Source organism: Opisthocomus hoazin, chromosome 1, assembly GCF_030867145.1.
Source record: "Opisthocomus hoazin isolate bOpiHoa1 chromosome 1, bOpiHoa1.hap1, whole genome shotgun sequence".
In the NCBI taxonomy this organism is placed as follows: domain Eukaryota; kingdom Metazoa; phylum Chordata; class Aves; order Opisthocomiformes; family Opisthocomidae; genus Opisthocomus; species Opisthocomus hoazin.
The window spans coordinates 80,204,874-80,220,211 of NC_134414.1; the positions used below are offsets into that span (position 1 = coordinate 80,204,874).

The 15,338-nt window shown below is 43.7% G+C and overlaps 1 protein-coding gene across 7 annotated transcripts in view; it reads left to right on the forward strand.

Moving 5' to 3' along the window:
- The window catches only part of LOC104326397 (cohesin subunit SA-2), a 69,978-nt gene that overhangs the window by 30,221 nt on the left and 24,419 nt on the right, over positions 1-15,338 (forward strand). For 5 of the 7 annotated variants that reach the window (XM_075427525.1, XM_075427515.1, XM_075427573.1 and 2 more), the window contains 4 exons: positions 1,994-2,089; positions 9,452-9,559; positions 13,870-13,978; positions 14,829-14,946. In XM_075427525.1, coding sequence (XP_075283640.1) covers positions 1,994-2,089; positions 9,452-9,559; positions 13,870-13,978; positions 14,829-14,946 — 431 coding nt within the window. The remainder of the gene's footprint in view (positions 1-1,993; positions 2,090-9,451; positions 9,560-13,869; positions 13,979-14,828; positions 14,947-15,338) is intronic. The other 2 variants (XM_075427554.1, XM_075427564.1) reach the window with 1 other exon arrangement.

The following is a 15,338-nucleotide window of genomic DNA, read 5'->3' on the forward strand; positions in this document are numbered from 1 at the left end:
AGCTTTCTTTTACTGGCTGCCATAACTATCTTTTGGGTGAGTATGGTAGCAAGACCTCGTTGTCAATTATTTTTGTGATGTTTTACACTTGCAGTGGAGCTGTGCTCCATGTATGTTAGTACATATGTTAGTATATATGTACATAGTACAAATGAGTATGTTAGCTTTGACCATCTCTTGACCATCACTGCATTCCAGTCCTGTGAAATATACATTGACCACTCTGCATACTACCAGCCCATAAAACTGCTATGCTGGCCTTCACATTCTCTCTCTCTTGCTAGCTAGAGAGGCAGTGAAAACGCTGATCGTTTCAATTCACTTAGTTGGGTTGCATTATTAAAAAAAACCTCCAGTGCCGACTCAGAACCTCTTGCTATGCATATACCTGTTTTTTCTTATCCGTATTTGTATTTTCATCTTGTCTGTCTCTGTGAACTGAGATGTTTTTCTTCTTATTTGTTGAATGTTGTCTCAATTCAATGCCAAGGTCTTTGGGCTAGTGGATTTCTATTTTTACACAGCATGAAGTGATTCTCAAACTGAAGTGAGCCTATGAGGTTTAGCATAATAGAAATTATTAATGCTACTGAATTATGCATAATTGTTAGCATTAATGTTGCAAAGGATCTGAGAGGGAATAGAACTAGGAAGGAAATAAAGAGGGCTGAAAACAGGAGTGACAATGAGAGGCCAAGGAATCTTACTGAAAACATTGCCCTTTAGGATGCAAATTAGTTTAATGTGCCAGTGCCAGACAATTCTGATCATTTTTGTGTGCTTAACTACCTAAAAGAGAAGAACAGCAAAAGTAGTTAGGTAACTGTAGTAGATGCATTAGGAAGTGTTGCAAGTGGCGCAGGTAGGGGCACAAATCTACAAACAGCTTGAATATGTAAATAGCAAAGAGGAAGATTACTTTGTATTGCATTAGTTAAATGTAACTAGAAATTAAACTGAGTTTTAAACACAAAACTCAAGTTTGAAATCTGGAAGAGCTCCCTTAGTGAGAACAGTGAGTATATTGTACTCATTGAGGACTTCACATAAATAGTTTGAAAAATATTTACTGGAGCTGATAAATACAATAATTCTCACCACAGTGCTTTGACAGAGGTCAGTAGAGTTAATCCAACTTAAAAGTTAGGAAACTGAGGCTTGGAAGTTCCCAGTGTCCTGCTTAGCACAGGAGGCCCAAGTCAAGTAGGGGTACATCACTGTTGCACCTAGAAATCTTACTCTCCCTTCCGATTCTCAGCAACATTGGGGAGGGTGTTTTAGTTTGGAGAGGGAGGGGCTACAATGTAGGAGAAATTTGAAAACTGGATTTGGCAAAGTATGCCATGACAAATAATATAGTATGTGTTACTGCTTCTGGTGGTAGATGTAGATGTCCCATGACAAGTAATTTAGTGTTAGCGGAGAACTCTGTGATTGTGTAGTGTTACTTCATAGTTAAGCCACGGATTTTGGAGGAGACTGGGAGAAACTGACGTTTGATAGGTAAATACATTGTATTTACCAAGGTTATTTAGACAGGCCATGGTGCAGAAAAAAGGTTAAGTTGTATTGAAGGCTTAAATGCTATTATAAAAAGTGGTTTTTTGTGATTGTAAAAAAATGAGCTGGGGAGAGAGACATGCTTTGCATATAAACAAAGAAATTGTCCACCTTTGTCTTGTTTAGTGGCTTTTAGCAAAAATAAATGTAATCATGAAGTTGATAGAAGTAACATATGATACAGTGAAACAAATTCTATAGTGCAGTCCTGATTTCTTGCATCAGTAACTTGCTTGGAGCAGATTAGGTGTTATCAAAAGGGAATGGCATGGAGCTCCTCGCAGCTCCTCTGTGATTCCTTCAGGTCTACCACGCTCCTATTCAGGTGGAGTGCTTGGTCGAGCCTGTTCTGAACAAAAAAAAATTGAAAGATCAAAATGGAACAAAGGCATGTGCTTTCTCATCTGTCTTCTCCTCTTTTCCATCCTCTCAGGTTTATGCTTTCTTGGAAGTTACCTTCAGCAATTTTCTGCCATCGTGCACCTCTATTCAAGAACCTTGAGATCTATGCTGAAATCTTACCTTTCCTGTCTGAAGAGTTAACAAGAGAAAATAAGAATTGCGTGTTTCCTAGGGTTATGTTTCTTAACCAAAACAGTATACCATGCAGCATCTGTCTAATGTGCATCTTCTTGCTTTCTGCCACAGCATAATCATAGAATCACAGTGTATTGCAACATGCTAATCTTATTTTAAAGAGGGTGGGCAAGGACTCTTTGTTATATTTTGGTAACCATGTTATCATCTTTCTGATCACCAGAGTGTCATCTTCAAGTACCTGCAACGACAGCAGGGTAGGAAGAGGGAGATAACAGTACAAATTATCTCATTTTTCTACTAAAATTTTTTATCTCAGATATTAGAATACTTTCAACATACATTTGTTGGTTGATAGTGCTCAGTGTACAAATGTTTTTACAATGTATTTGCAGATTTGGGTATTTAACTTGGATTAATTTTAAATGCATAATTAACAGGTTTTTTTTGATTGAGATTCTATAATTTACCAATGTCCCCATAAAGTGTGCCACATCTTTCCCTGCACAGCCAGTGAAAACAAAAAGAATAAGGTGGCAAAACTTTGAAAAGTTCATTAGGTGCCAGATACAGAACAAAATAGTCTGTGATCTCCCCCTAGAATATCCCAACTTCTTCATGACATTTTCACACTGAAGTGCAGAGAAAATGGTATGTCATGACATTGGTATGTGGAAGGCTATGCCTGTTTATTTTTAGGCACCTAAACACTGGCAGGCACTTCTGGCTTAACCTTTATCTGTTGCTTAGCATTCTGAGGGCTGTAAATTTGCAGCAGTATTATTTCTGTGTTTGAAGTATTCTTTGAATATTTGATGACTGGCTTATGTATGTAAAAAAGAAAGGCACCCATTTACTGTGGTAGTATTAGGGGTAATGATAGCAGGTGTAGTCAAGTGCTGCTACTTCTAGAGGCAAGTAAAACCCCTAAGCACTCATTTGAGTGGGAGTTTTGAAAATAAACCTAATTGTATCACAGAGAGTAGTGGTACAAACAGGTACCCATTCAAGAAGGCAAAAAAGATCAAGTGCTGCAGTGGTGTCATGACTGTATGTCAGCTTGTGTTGCTAAGAAACGAGTTGTTTTCCCATTCTTTGCTTCTGTGCTGTTGGAGAATGCTTCATGCACGGCCAGAGCTGTTGCATCTGACCTACTCTCATCTTGAGGAGAGAGGAAATAACACTGCTGTAGATTCACGGAACTGGGGAAAATTTCTAGTCTCTTTGAAGACAAGTTAAAAACAAAGAGGTTGGGATTTCAGAATCACAGAATGACTGAGGTTGGAAGGCACCTCTGGAGGTCATGTAGTCCAACATCCCCTGCTCAAGGAGGGCTGCCTAGAGCCAGTTGCCCAGGACCATATCCAAATGGCTGTTGAATATCTCCAAGGATGGAGACTCCACAACCTCCCTGGGCAACCTGTGCCAGTACTTAGTCACCCTCACAGTAAAAGTGTTTCCTGATGTTCAGAGGGAACCTCCTGTGTTTCAGTTTGTGCCCATTGCCTCAGGTGCTGTCACTGAGCACCACTGAAAGGAGCCCGGCTCTGTCTTCTTCACACGTTCTCTTCAGCTATTCACATATATTGATAAGATTTACCCCTGAGCCTTCTCTTTTCCAGGCTGAACAGCTCCAGCCCTCCCAGTCTTGCCTTACTTAAAAGATGCTCCAGTCTCGTAATAATCTTTGTGGCTCTTCGCTGGACTCTCTCCAGTATGTCCATCTCTCTCATACTGCGGAGTCCAGCACTGGACCCAGCACTCTGGGTACTGAGGAGAGGGGAAGGATCACCTCTCTTGACTTGCTGGCAGCGCTTCTAATGCAGCCCAGGACACTCCTTAACCTTTTTTACTGCAAGGGCACCTTGGTGGCTCACGTTCAACTTTGTGTCCATCAGGACTCGCAGGTCATAGAGTTATAGAATGGTTTGGGTTGGAAGAGGTCCTATAGATCATCTAGTTCCAACCCCTCTGACATGGGCAGGGCCACCTTCCACTAGACCATTTTGCTCAGAGCCCCATCCAACCTGGCCTTGAACACTTCTGGGGAGGGGGCATCCACAGCTTCTCAGGGCAGCCTGGTTCCAGTGCCTCACCACCCTCATCATAAAGAGTTTCTTTCTTATATCTAATCTAGATCTACCCTCTTTCAGTTTAAAGCCATTACCCCTTGTCCTGTAACTACATTCCCTTGTAAAAAGTCCCTCTCCGGCTTTCTTGTAGGCCTCCTTCAGGTACTGAAAGGCTGCTCTAAGGTCTCTCCAGAGCCTTCTCTTTTCCAGGCTGAACAATCCCTACTCTGTCAGCCTTTCCTCACAGGAGAGATGTTCTGTCCCTCTTGATCATCTTTGTGCCCTCCTCTGGACCCGCTCCAACATCATGTCTTTCTTGTGCTGAGGGCTCCAGAGCTGGACGCAGGAGTCCAGGTGGGGTGTCACTAGCACAGAGTAGAGGGGCAGAATCCCCTCCCTCGACCTGCTGGCCATCCTGCTTTTGGTGCAGCCCAGGACATGGTTGGCCTCCTGAGCTGCAAGCGCACATTGCCGGGTCATGTTGGCCTTCTCATCAACCAGCACCTCCAAGTCCTTCTTCTCAGGGCTGCTCTCAATCCATTCTCTGCCCAGCCTGTATCTGTGCTTGGATTTCCCCAACCCATGTGTAGGACCTTGCACTTGGCATTGTTGAACCTCATGAGGTTTACATGGGCCCACCTCTCAAGCCTGTCAAGGTACCTTTGGATGGCATCCCATTCCTCAGGTGTTGACCGCACCACTCAGCTTGGTGTCATTGGCAAAGTTGCTGAGGGTGGACTCCATCCCACTCTTCATGTTGCCAACAAAGATGTTAAACAGCACCGGTCCCAATACCAGCCCCTGAGGAATACCACTCATCACTGGTCTCCACGTGAAGCCGTAGACCACAACTCTTTGAGTGTGACCATCCAGCCAATTCCTTATCCACCAAGTGGTCCATCCATCAAATCCATGTGTCTCCAGTTTAGACACAAGGATATCTTGTGGGACGGTGTCAAATGCTTTGCGAAAGTCTAGGTAAATGACATCAGTTGCTCTTCCCTTATCCGCCAGTGCAGTAACCCCATTGTAGAAGGCCACCAAATTTGTCAGGCAAGATTTGGCCTTAGTCAAACCATGTTGGTGATCACCAGTCACCTCTCTTTTTTTCCATGTGCCTTAGCACGGTTTCCAGGAGGATCTGCTCCATGATCTTGCCAGGCACAGAGGTGAGACTGACTGGCCTGTAGTTCCCTGGGTCTTCCTTTTTTCCCTTTTTGAAAACGGGGGTTATGTTTCTGCTTTTTCACTCACTGGGAACTTCACCGGATTGTCACGACTTCTCAGATATGATGGACAGTGGCTTTGGCTTAGCAACTTCATCGGCCAGTTTCCTCAGCACCCACAGATGCATCTCATCAGGTCCCATGGACGTGTGCACCTTCAGGTTCCTCCCATGGTCTCGAACTTGATCTTCTCCTACAGTGCGCAGTTCTTTCTCCCAGTCCCTGCCTTTGTGGTCTGCAACTTGGGCGGCGTGGCTGGAGCACTTGCCGGTGAAGACTGAAGCAAAAACGTCATTGAGTACCTCAGCCTTCTCCATATCCCAGGTAACCAGGTCTCCCATTTTCTTCCAGAGAGGGCCCATGTTTTCTGTAGCCTTGCTTTTATCACTGACGTAGCTATTGTCATCCCTGGCCAGATTCAATTCTGTCAGGGCTTTAGCTTTCCTAACCTGATCCCTGGCTGCTCAGACAATTTCTCTGTATTCCTTCCAGGCTATCTGCCTTGCTTCTACCTTCTATAGGCTTCCTTTTTATGTTTGAGTTTGTCCAGGAGCTCCTTGTTCATCCATGCAGGTCTTCTGGTGTTTTTGCCTGACTTCTCTTTGTTGGGTTGCTCCTGAGCTTGGAAGAGGCCCAAGTCTGCTTTCCTGAAGTCCAGGGTAGCAAGCTTGCTGTGCTCCCTTCTCGCTGCCCAAAGGATCTTGAACTCCACCATTTCATGGTCATTGCAGCCAAGGCTGCTCTTGAGCTTCACATTCCCCACCAGCTACTCCTTGTTGGTGAGAACAAGGTCCAGCATAGCACCTCTCCTTGTGGACTTCTCTTTCATCTGAAGAAGGAAGTTACCATCAACACAGTCCGGGAACCTCCTGGCTTGCTTGTGTCCTGCTGTGTTGTCCCTCCAACAGATATCGGGGTGGTTAAAGCCCCCCATGAGGACCAGGGCTTGTGAACGTGAGGCTGCTCCTGTCTGTCTGTGGAGGACCTTATCTGCCCAGTCTTCCTGGTCGGGTGGCCTGTAGCAGATCCCTGTTGTAACGTCACCAGTCCCTGCCCTCCCTTTAACCCTGACACATAGCTCTCGGTCGGCTCCTCATCCGTCCCCAGGTGGAGCTCCATGCACTCCAACTCGTCACTGACACAGAGGGTGACACCCCCTCCTCGTCTCCCCTGCCTGTCCTTCCTAAAAAGCCTGTGTTCTTCTATTCCAATGCTGCAATCATAGGAGCCATCCCACCATGTCTCTGTGATGCCAGTGAGATCATAGCCCTGCAGGCATGCACATGTCTCCAACTCTTGTTTATTCCCCATGCTGTGTACGTTTTCATAGAGGCATTGAAGTTGGGCCCCGATGGAGCTGACTTACTGGCTGGAGGGGCTGGAGTTCATTTATGCTGCCCTGCAGGTGCTCTCCTGCTCACCTGTGATCCTTCTCCAGGCTCTGGGCATCTGCTGCTGACACCGGCATCAGACTGGTATCAGTAGGGCGGGTTGAAGTTCCCCTCCCCCAGCAAATTAAATTTAAAGCCCTCTTCAGCAGCTTGGCAAGCCTTTTCCAAGGAAAGCAAATTTCTGAGGAAAGGCAATTTCGTTTGTGCTGGAAAGGCAGTCTTTTATTTCTGCTCAAAGAGATGGCAGGCATGCTGCTGTGCGCTTCAAGCTATCCAAATAGTTTAGGCAAGGAATTTTTTTAAAATAGTGAATGCAACATCTACGTGTCTCTCATTTCCATGAATGTGCTAGGAAGAGAAGACCTGAAATATAAAGAATAAAAAATTCAAATACAAAAAAATGTGTACACTTGGCTGGCATGTTCATACAGGAAATTCCACTTAAGCATAAGAAAAAAGTTTTTTGCTGCGGGGGTGGTCAAATACTGGAACAGGTTGCCAGAGAGGCAACTTTGTAGATATTCAAAATCTGACTGGATGCAACCCTCATCAACTTGCTCTAGCTGATCCTCCTCTGAGCAGGGCGTTGGGCTAGATGATCACCAGAGGTGCTGTCCATCCTCAGCTGTTCTGTGATCCTGTGTTGAGCCACTCTAGACCATGGTGTGTTTGTATAGAAATGGCTTCTTTTTCAAGCTGTCCATGTTTTCTTTGTTTTTTTTTTTTTTTAAATATGCATGTATAGAGAAAATGACGAGGACAGTTTTGTAGAAACTAGTGCTTTAAAAGAACTAAATCATAGATTGATATTAAAAAGAATGAAAGAACCTTGTCAGACTGCTAGTTTATTTCAGTATATTCCCCATAGCCTTTTAATATAAAGACTTGCTATATCATCCATTTTTACTCCACTAAGTGCAATTTGTTGTCAGTCTTTGTTTTAGTCTCACTTGTTGAACTTGTAGAAATTTGAGAAATTTGGTACTTCATTTATGGCTTCATGTGACACAGCAATGCTTATTCATATACTGTAATGCACCATGTTACTTCTTTCAATTTCTTACTGTTTAACATCGGTAAACACATTTTTACTTTATTTCCCCAGTTCTGTAGATGGCTGAATAAGAGTCACATAAATACTGCATGATATATATACTCAGAGCACTGTCTATTTGTCCTATTACTGCAAATATATGCTCAAGGGAACTGCATGTTAAAAGAGGCCACCAAAACCTGCCTGAAGTATGTAAGGTAGCTTTTATTTTTAGTTGATGGCAAGGATTATTTTGCAAGATTGACCCATGACTTTTGGAGACACACCATCAGCACTTCCACATAAAGACCTTTTTACTATTCCAGTGACTATTATACCACAGAAAAACTGAAAAATTCAAGTGATGCATGAGTAAATACATTGTAAAGATAAAATCCATGGCGTACCAACTTCTATAAATGAGAGGCTATTGGCTTTGAGGAATGACTGCTATCCTTTTTTTTTTCTTTTTCCCCCTCTACTAATTTGAAATCCTAGCCAGTGCTAAAAAATATTGGCAATGGACACTGCAGTGGTACTCTCACCTAACATAAGCTCACTTTTTTTCAGTCAGATTGGAGGATGTTTTGGGGCTTTGTGACTTGTAAGGATGCTAAAGGATGCAATGGCATTGGAGGCAAATGGGCAAGTGGAGTAGGGGGTGCTAATTTTTGTAAGGCATCACTCCCAGCAAATGGAGAGCATGAATCCTCTGTTTTAGAGAAGGTATTGGACTATAGCTGTAGATGCTTTTAAAATCTTACTGCCTGAGGACTGAGTGCAGTAATAAATAAAATCCCTTGCCCCTCACCTGGGTGTAGTAAGTGGAAGGATCTCATATGTTGCCTTTTCATTCTCTGAAGTAGCTTAGTCCAATGACATTGCTATGACAGTAAGAAACAGGCATTTTGAAGCTGTAATCCTTGCTTTGGGCTTCACTCCTCTGATACACCCCTGGTGAGTTATTCAACCTTGATGCTTCAGTTTCCTTTTTGTGAAAGGTTGATATTAATACAATTTCTGCTTCTTACAGAGTGTTCTAGGTTTACTAGTTGTCATGTGCTATTCTCAAGATGTGCAGCTGAATGAAAAAAATTACGACTTTGAGTATGGTTGGGCAGAAAGGTCATGGTCATAAGCATGCTATCAAGAATGTGTTTTGATTTCTTTCTACATGTGACTGTAAAAGCTTAATGTAATAGAATATAGTTTTAAAATACTGTAATAAATAATTTAAAAATAATTTGTACTGCAAAATGAAGGCAGCTTCTTGTTTATTATCTTCTGTGGTGAACATAGTAGTGTAGAGGCGTGATTTTCCTATTTTGTTACTATTACTCTATTTACTATGACCACTAATCAACCTTATTTATATTTAAAATTAATGTTCATGTCCATGCAGTGGGTCTGATTTGTCATGGCTTGCACAGACCCCTGTTTCTCTACAAAGTAAGTAAAAGAATGCTGCCAATTTTTCTTGATAGCATTTTTAAATATGTCCTACAAAAATTGAGCTGTGTAAACAAGTTGCACGGCTGTGGAGGATCAAGCCTAGTGAAAGCTGGACATAGCATTCGTAATATTCTTTGCAGATAAACCTGAACTGTAACTTCTGTTGTTATTTTTGCCTAGGAACTGCGAGGATGTGTTATCGGCTGAAGACTGTGAAACATTATACCAGTTTGTTTATACCACACACCGTCCGCTTGCAGTAGCAGCTGGGGAATTCCTTTATAAAAGGTATCTCTGCCTGCCTGCCTGCATGCCTGCTTCCTGCATATTCTGATTTGTTTCAGGATAAAGGTGGATTTATTTAAGAGGGACATTAAGCATTCATTTTTCTGCTGGAATTGTGTACCATGAGGATAGTAGATGTGCTTTCTTCTGCTGAATCAGAAGAGAAATGCAGTCTGGGGGTGATCATTTGTTCCCCTGCACAGCCCTGGCACAATAGGCATGAGAAAAGTTGCAAGACCAACATAGAGAATATGAAACAACTGAGTGATCCAGAGATGCCATGCTATGTTAAGAGCGTACCTCTTTCTTTCTACTTTCTTTTCCTGTTGCTTTGCTTCTTACAAGCTAATTCATCACCTGGCATCTGCTGAATTTCCATAGCTTTGGTGATTAATCACGAAAATGGCCTCCTCTTCTCCCTTTGGAAGTTGCCTTATACATTGCAAAGGCTTTGAATAATGAGAGATGCAGCAGATTAAAAAGCCCTCCCAATTTTCTGTCAGGTTAATGAAGTACAGGGTTTATCTACCTGGGGAGTAACTCTTATAAATGGGCTTCTTACAACAACGGTTGCATGAAGTGAATGGAGTTGGCGTGCTAAAAAGAGAAGAAATAAATATTCTGTCTGTACAGCTGAGAGAAATAATTTTGCCTTACAAAGAGGAATGAAAAAAAAAATATTTTGGCAAGACCTTTGTGGGGAAAAATTCAGAAATAATAATGATTTGTGTTTCTCACACGGGCAGAATCTCCTCCTAGCTGTCTTTTCCTATCTAGCTTAACTGCTGACATTCTGGGGTTTGTGGAGCGAAGTGCAACAGAAAGACAAATGAAGATAAATTTCTGGTTTGATGAGTCTTCTATCACATCTGCTAGTCTTACTTAGTCTTCTATGTTGGTCCCAATATCATATTGTAAATCAGGTGGTTTTCCTCTCAGAAGACTGCTGCTTTTGCCGTTGAAGTGGTTGCCCTGATAACTTCATGTTTTCTACTCAGCTTCCCAGTGCAGTGTGGACACTTTGACCCTGTAAACCTCATCCTTGTTCTTGTTTGCCCAGCTGGGCATCCTCATAGTCAAACTCAGGAAGTGTGGGCTAGGTGAGTGGTCAGTGAGGTTGAACTGGCTGAATGGCAGAACTCAGAGGGTTGCCATCAGCGGTGCTGAGTCTCGTTGGAGGCCTGTAACTAGTGGTGTCCCCCAGGGGTCAGTACTGGGCCCAGTCTTGTTCAACTTCTTCATCAATGACCTGGATGAAGAGTTAGAATGTACCCTCAGCAAGTTTGCTGACCACACAAAACTGGGAGGAGTGGCTGATACACCGGAAGGCTGTGCTGCCATTCATCGAGACCTGGACAGGCTGGAAAGTTGGGTGGAGAGGAACCTGATGAGGTTCAACAAGGGCAAGTGCAGGGTCCTGCACCTGGGGAGAAGCAACCACATGCACCAGTACAGGCTCGGGGCTGACCTGCTGGAGAGCAGCTCTGCAGAGAGGGACGTGGGAGTGCTGGTGGACGACAGGTTGACCATGAGCCAGCAGTGTGCCCTTGTTGCCAAGAAGGCCAGTGGTATCCTGGGGTGCATTAAGAAGAGTGTGGCCAGCAGGTCGAGGGAGGTTCTCCTTCCCCCCTACTCTGCCCTAGTGAGGCCCCATCTGGAGTATTGTGTCCAATTTTGGGCTCCCCAGTTCAAGAAAGGTGAGGAGCTACTGGACAGAGTCCAGTGGGGGGCTACAAAGATGATGAGGGGACTGGAGCATCTCTCCTGTGAGGAAAGGCTGAGGGAGCTGGGCTTGTTTAGCCTGGAGAAAAGAAGGCTGCGAAGGGATCTAATATATGCTTAGAAATATCTGAAGGGTGGGTGTCAGGAGTATGGGGCCAAACTCTTTTCAGTAGTGCCCAGCGACAGGACAAGGGGCAATGGGCACAAGCTTAAGCATAGGGAGTTCCGTCTGAACAGGAGGAAGAACTTTTTCACTCTGAGGGTGATGAGCACTGGAACAGGTTGCGCAAAGAGGTCGTGGATTCTCCTTCCTGCTTGGCAAACCTGATCTCCTTCTATGAGCAGGTGACCTGCCTCGTGGATGAAGGAAAGGCTGTGGATGTTGTCTACCTGGACTTTAGTAAGGCCTTCGACACTGTTCCCCACAGCATCCTCCTGGAGAAACTGGCTGCCTGTGGTTTGCATGGGTGTACTCTTCGCCGAATAGAGAACTGGCTGAATGGCCGAGTGCAGAGAGTGGTGGTGAATGGAGTTAAATCCAGCTGGCGGCCGGTCATGAGTGGTGTCCTCCAGGGCTCAGTTTTGGGACCGGTCTTGTTTAACATCTCTATCAATGATCTGGATGAGGGGATTGAGTGCTCCCTCAGTAAGTTTGCAGATGACACCAAGTTGGGCAGGGGTGTCGATCTGCTTGCGGGTAGGAAGGCTCTGCAGAGGGATCTGGACAGGCTGGATCGATGGGCCAAGGCCAGCTGTGTGAGGTTCAACAAGGCCAAGTGCCGGGTCCTGCACTTGGGTCACAACAACCCCATGCAATGCTACAGGCTTGGGGAAGAGTGGCTGGAAAGCTGCCCGGCGGAAAAGGACCTTGGGGTGTTGGTCGACAGCCGGCTGACCATGAGCCAGCAGTGTGCCCAGGTGGCCAAGAAGGCCAATGGCATCCTGGCGTGTGTCAGGAATAGTGTGGCCAGCAGGAGCAGGGAGGTGATCGTGCCCCTGTACTCGGCACTGGTGAGGCCACACCTTGAGTGCGGTGTTCAGTTTTGGGCCCCTGACTACAAGAAGGACATTGAGGTGCTGGAGTGTGTCCAGAGAAGGGCAACGAGGCTGGTGAGGGGTCTGGAGGAAAGGTCTTATGAGGAGCGGCTGAAGGAACTGAGGCTGTTTAGTCTGGAGAAGAGGAGGTTGAGGGGGGACCTTATTGCTCTCTCCAGCTACCTGAAAGGAGATTGTAGTGAGGCAGGTGTTGGTCTCTTCTGCCAAGTAACTAGCGATGGATGAGAGGCAGTGGCCTCAAGTTGCACCAGGGAAGGTTTTGACTGGATATTAGGAGAAATTTCTTTACTGAAAGAGTGGTCAGACATTGGAACAGGCTGCCCAGGGAGGCGGTTGAGTCCCCATCCCTGGCGGTGTTCAAAAAACATGTAGATGTGGCACTTCAGGATATGGTTTAGCAGGCATGGTGGTGTTGGGTGGATGGTTGGACCTGATGATCTTAGAGGTCTTTTCCAACCTATGATTCTGTGATTCTTCTCTGGAGATATTCAAAACCCGCCTGGACGTGGTCCTGTGCAACCTGCTCTAGGTGACCCTGCTTTGGCAGGGGGGTTGGACCAGATGATCCACAGAGATCCCTTTCAACACCTACCATTCTGTGATTCTGTTGTTCTCTCTGGCACTTTTGCCAGTATAGAAAAGTTCATTCCACTATGATGGAGGTGTTAGTGACACCCTCCTTTCCCTGATCATACTGGTAAAAGTTTTAGTATAAATGCTTATGCTTTTTTTTCCCCCATTTCTTCTTGGTTTGCATGAAGTCTCCTCAATGTCTGCATTTTTAACTTGGGTTACTCACTTAGCTGGCATAAATTATACCAGTAGAAGCACTTTCTGAAAGTGCAGGTTTTTACTGATGTTGAGTAGTGTGGCGCTGCTCTTAAATCCAAGTGATTTGGGCTTTCCATTAATCTGCGGGGATGGCCTTTCTGTATTTATCTTGAGCTTAGCACTTTGCATGAGCAGTACAGTCACACTCGCTTTGGATAAAAGAAGGAAATGGAAATGTCGTATTGTGCTTTATACTTCAGACAGAAGAGGAAGAACAGTTTTTCCACTTTATTTGTGAAGTTGAGTAAATTACCTCTTCTAAATGCAAGATACTATGCTTTTTTTAAGAAGCTTCAGTTCCAAAATGTACCATAATGTGAATAATTGTTGAGTAGTAATACCTCTACTCTGTTGTTAAGGTTTAAATTCAGCCTAGAGCAAGCCCCTTCTCAAGCGTGAGCAAATGCCCATCTCATTATATGTTCAACGCTGTGGAATCTGCATCAGTTGTCCAGAAAGCTGGCAGAGTACCTGTGAAACTGTCAGAAATAGTCTCTGCATCCACACGAATAGCAGATCTTTCATAATGGAAAACAGTCTGATCTTTTTTCATCTGGTAAAAAGGTCTGATGTGATTTGGAGTAAATAAGTAGACATTTAGAAAAAATACAGTCCTTGGGATCTTGACAGAATTGGTATTACATTGGCAAATGAGTATAAGGAGAATGTGGCAGAACTGGACTGACTTCTTTCTCTGTTGGCAGGCTGCTTAGTCATGAGGGAGATGAAGAAGTTCAGCCCAAAGGAGGAGGGAAGTTTGGGGCGAGTACTGACCAGTTGAAAAGATTAATACGTTTTTTCCTGGAGAGTGAGGTGAGGAGAATAGTCCCTGTAGTAAGCCTTTTAAATCCAGTGGTGCGTATTAAATCAACTACTGGCTTCCTTTTGAAAGCTATTTCTGGTGGTGAGCTCTGAGATGTTTGGCGTTTGGGATGTCGTCGCTCTCTAGGATGAGTTTTTAATGAAGAGATTTCTGTTCTCTTGTATTAAAACTAATTTACAACTGTGCTAATACAGAGGAGAATCAATGCTGAAGTAGCTTTTGAAAATGACCTGGAAGACTAATGCCGCTGAGTGAGGGCTTTTTGGTATGCATCCGTGTCTTTCTGCAGGCAGATACAGGTTGCTGTACCATGGCACTATGCTGACTAAGAACTGCGTAGCTTTGCTGAGAGTTTTGTCAGCTTAAGTGCTGTACTTCACTGTTTGGCTTTTGCAGTGGTGAAGACCTATGTCTGGCCAAAGTGTCTCGGGCACAACAGTTTTGAGTCTTTCTGCAAATAATTTCCCAGCATTGCTTAAAATATTGCCTCATTTCTAGTACCAAGGTTGGATTTTTAGTTGTTACAATCATCAATATAAAAGCAATACAGAGGCTAGTTTTAAAGAGATTACTTAAATTACAAAGGAAGGGTATCCGAAAAAGAGAAAAGTTTTTTTCTTGCTTTTGCTGCTCTTTTTTCCCAATTTCCTGCTTTGTATCGGATTGAAGACATAGTGTTTAAATGTTCATTGGCCTCAAACTAAATATGTTGGGATACTGTGTGTGAATATATATGTGAATGACAAAGCTTTGTAATTGGAAAAAGAGAGAGGAACATACGAATCTGTATTTCTTTTAATCACGTATTTGCTTCTGTAAGCTTGTGTTTTTAATCCCTAGCTACACAAACATGTTGCATACCTCATAGACAGCTTGTGGGACTGGGCAGGCAACTTCCTGAAGGACTGGGAGTGCATGACCACTCTTCTATTAAAAAATGCTGAAGAAGGTGGAGAAGGTGAGTAAGCAAAGAGCTCAGTTTTGTGTGAATGAATCTCTCAATATTGCTTTTTGCACTTTTCCTTCAGCTAGTTTAGGATCATTCTATATTGCAATACCCTTTGATTCCAAATTGTGGTCCACAAGGACCACAAAGCAGGTGCAACTCAATGCACTACCAGTGTGATATTTGTGTCAACATCTTTGTTTTATTCAGTGTTCTGTATTTATATAATGTTAGTTTAGAAACTTTGCAAGAATACTTACATAATTAAGCCATAATGCTTATGTAGTGTTCACTTTTTTTATTTTTTTGTCCAAAACTTAAGAATCTAAAATTGTTAATTGGTTGAAATGCAGTATTGTCGAGCTGTTGTTCATGCCTGTAAAGAAAATAAGTAATGTGCTGAG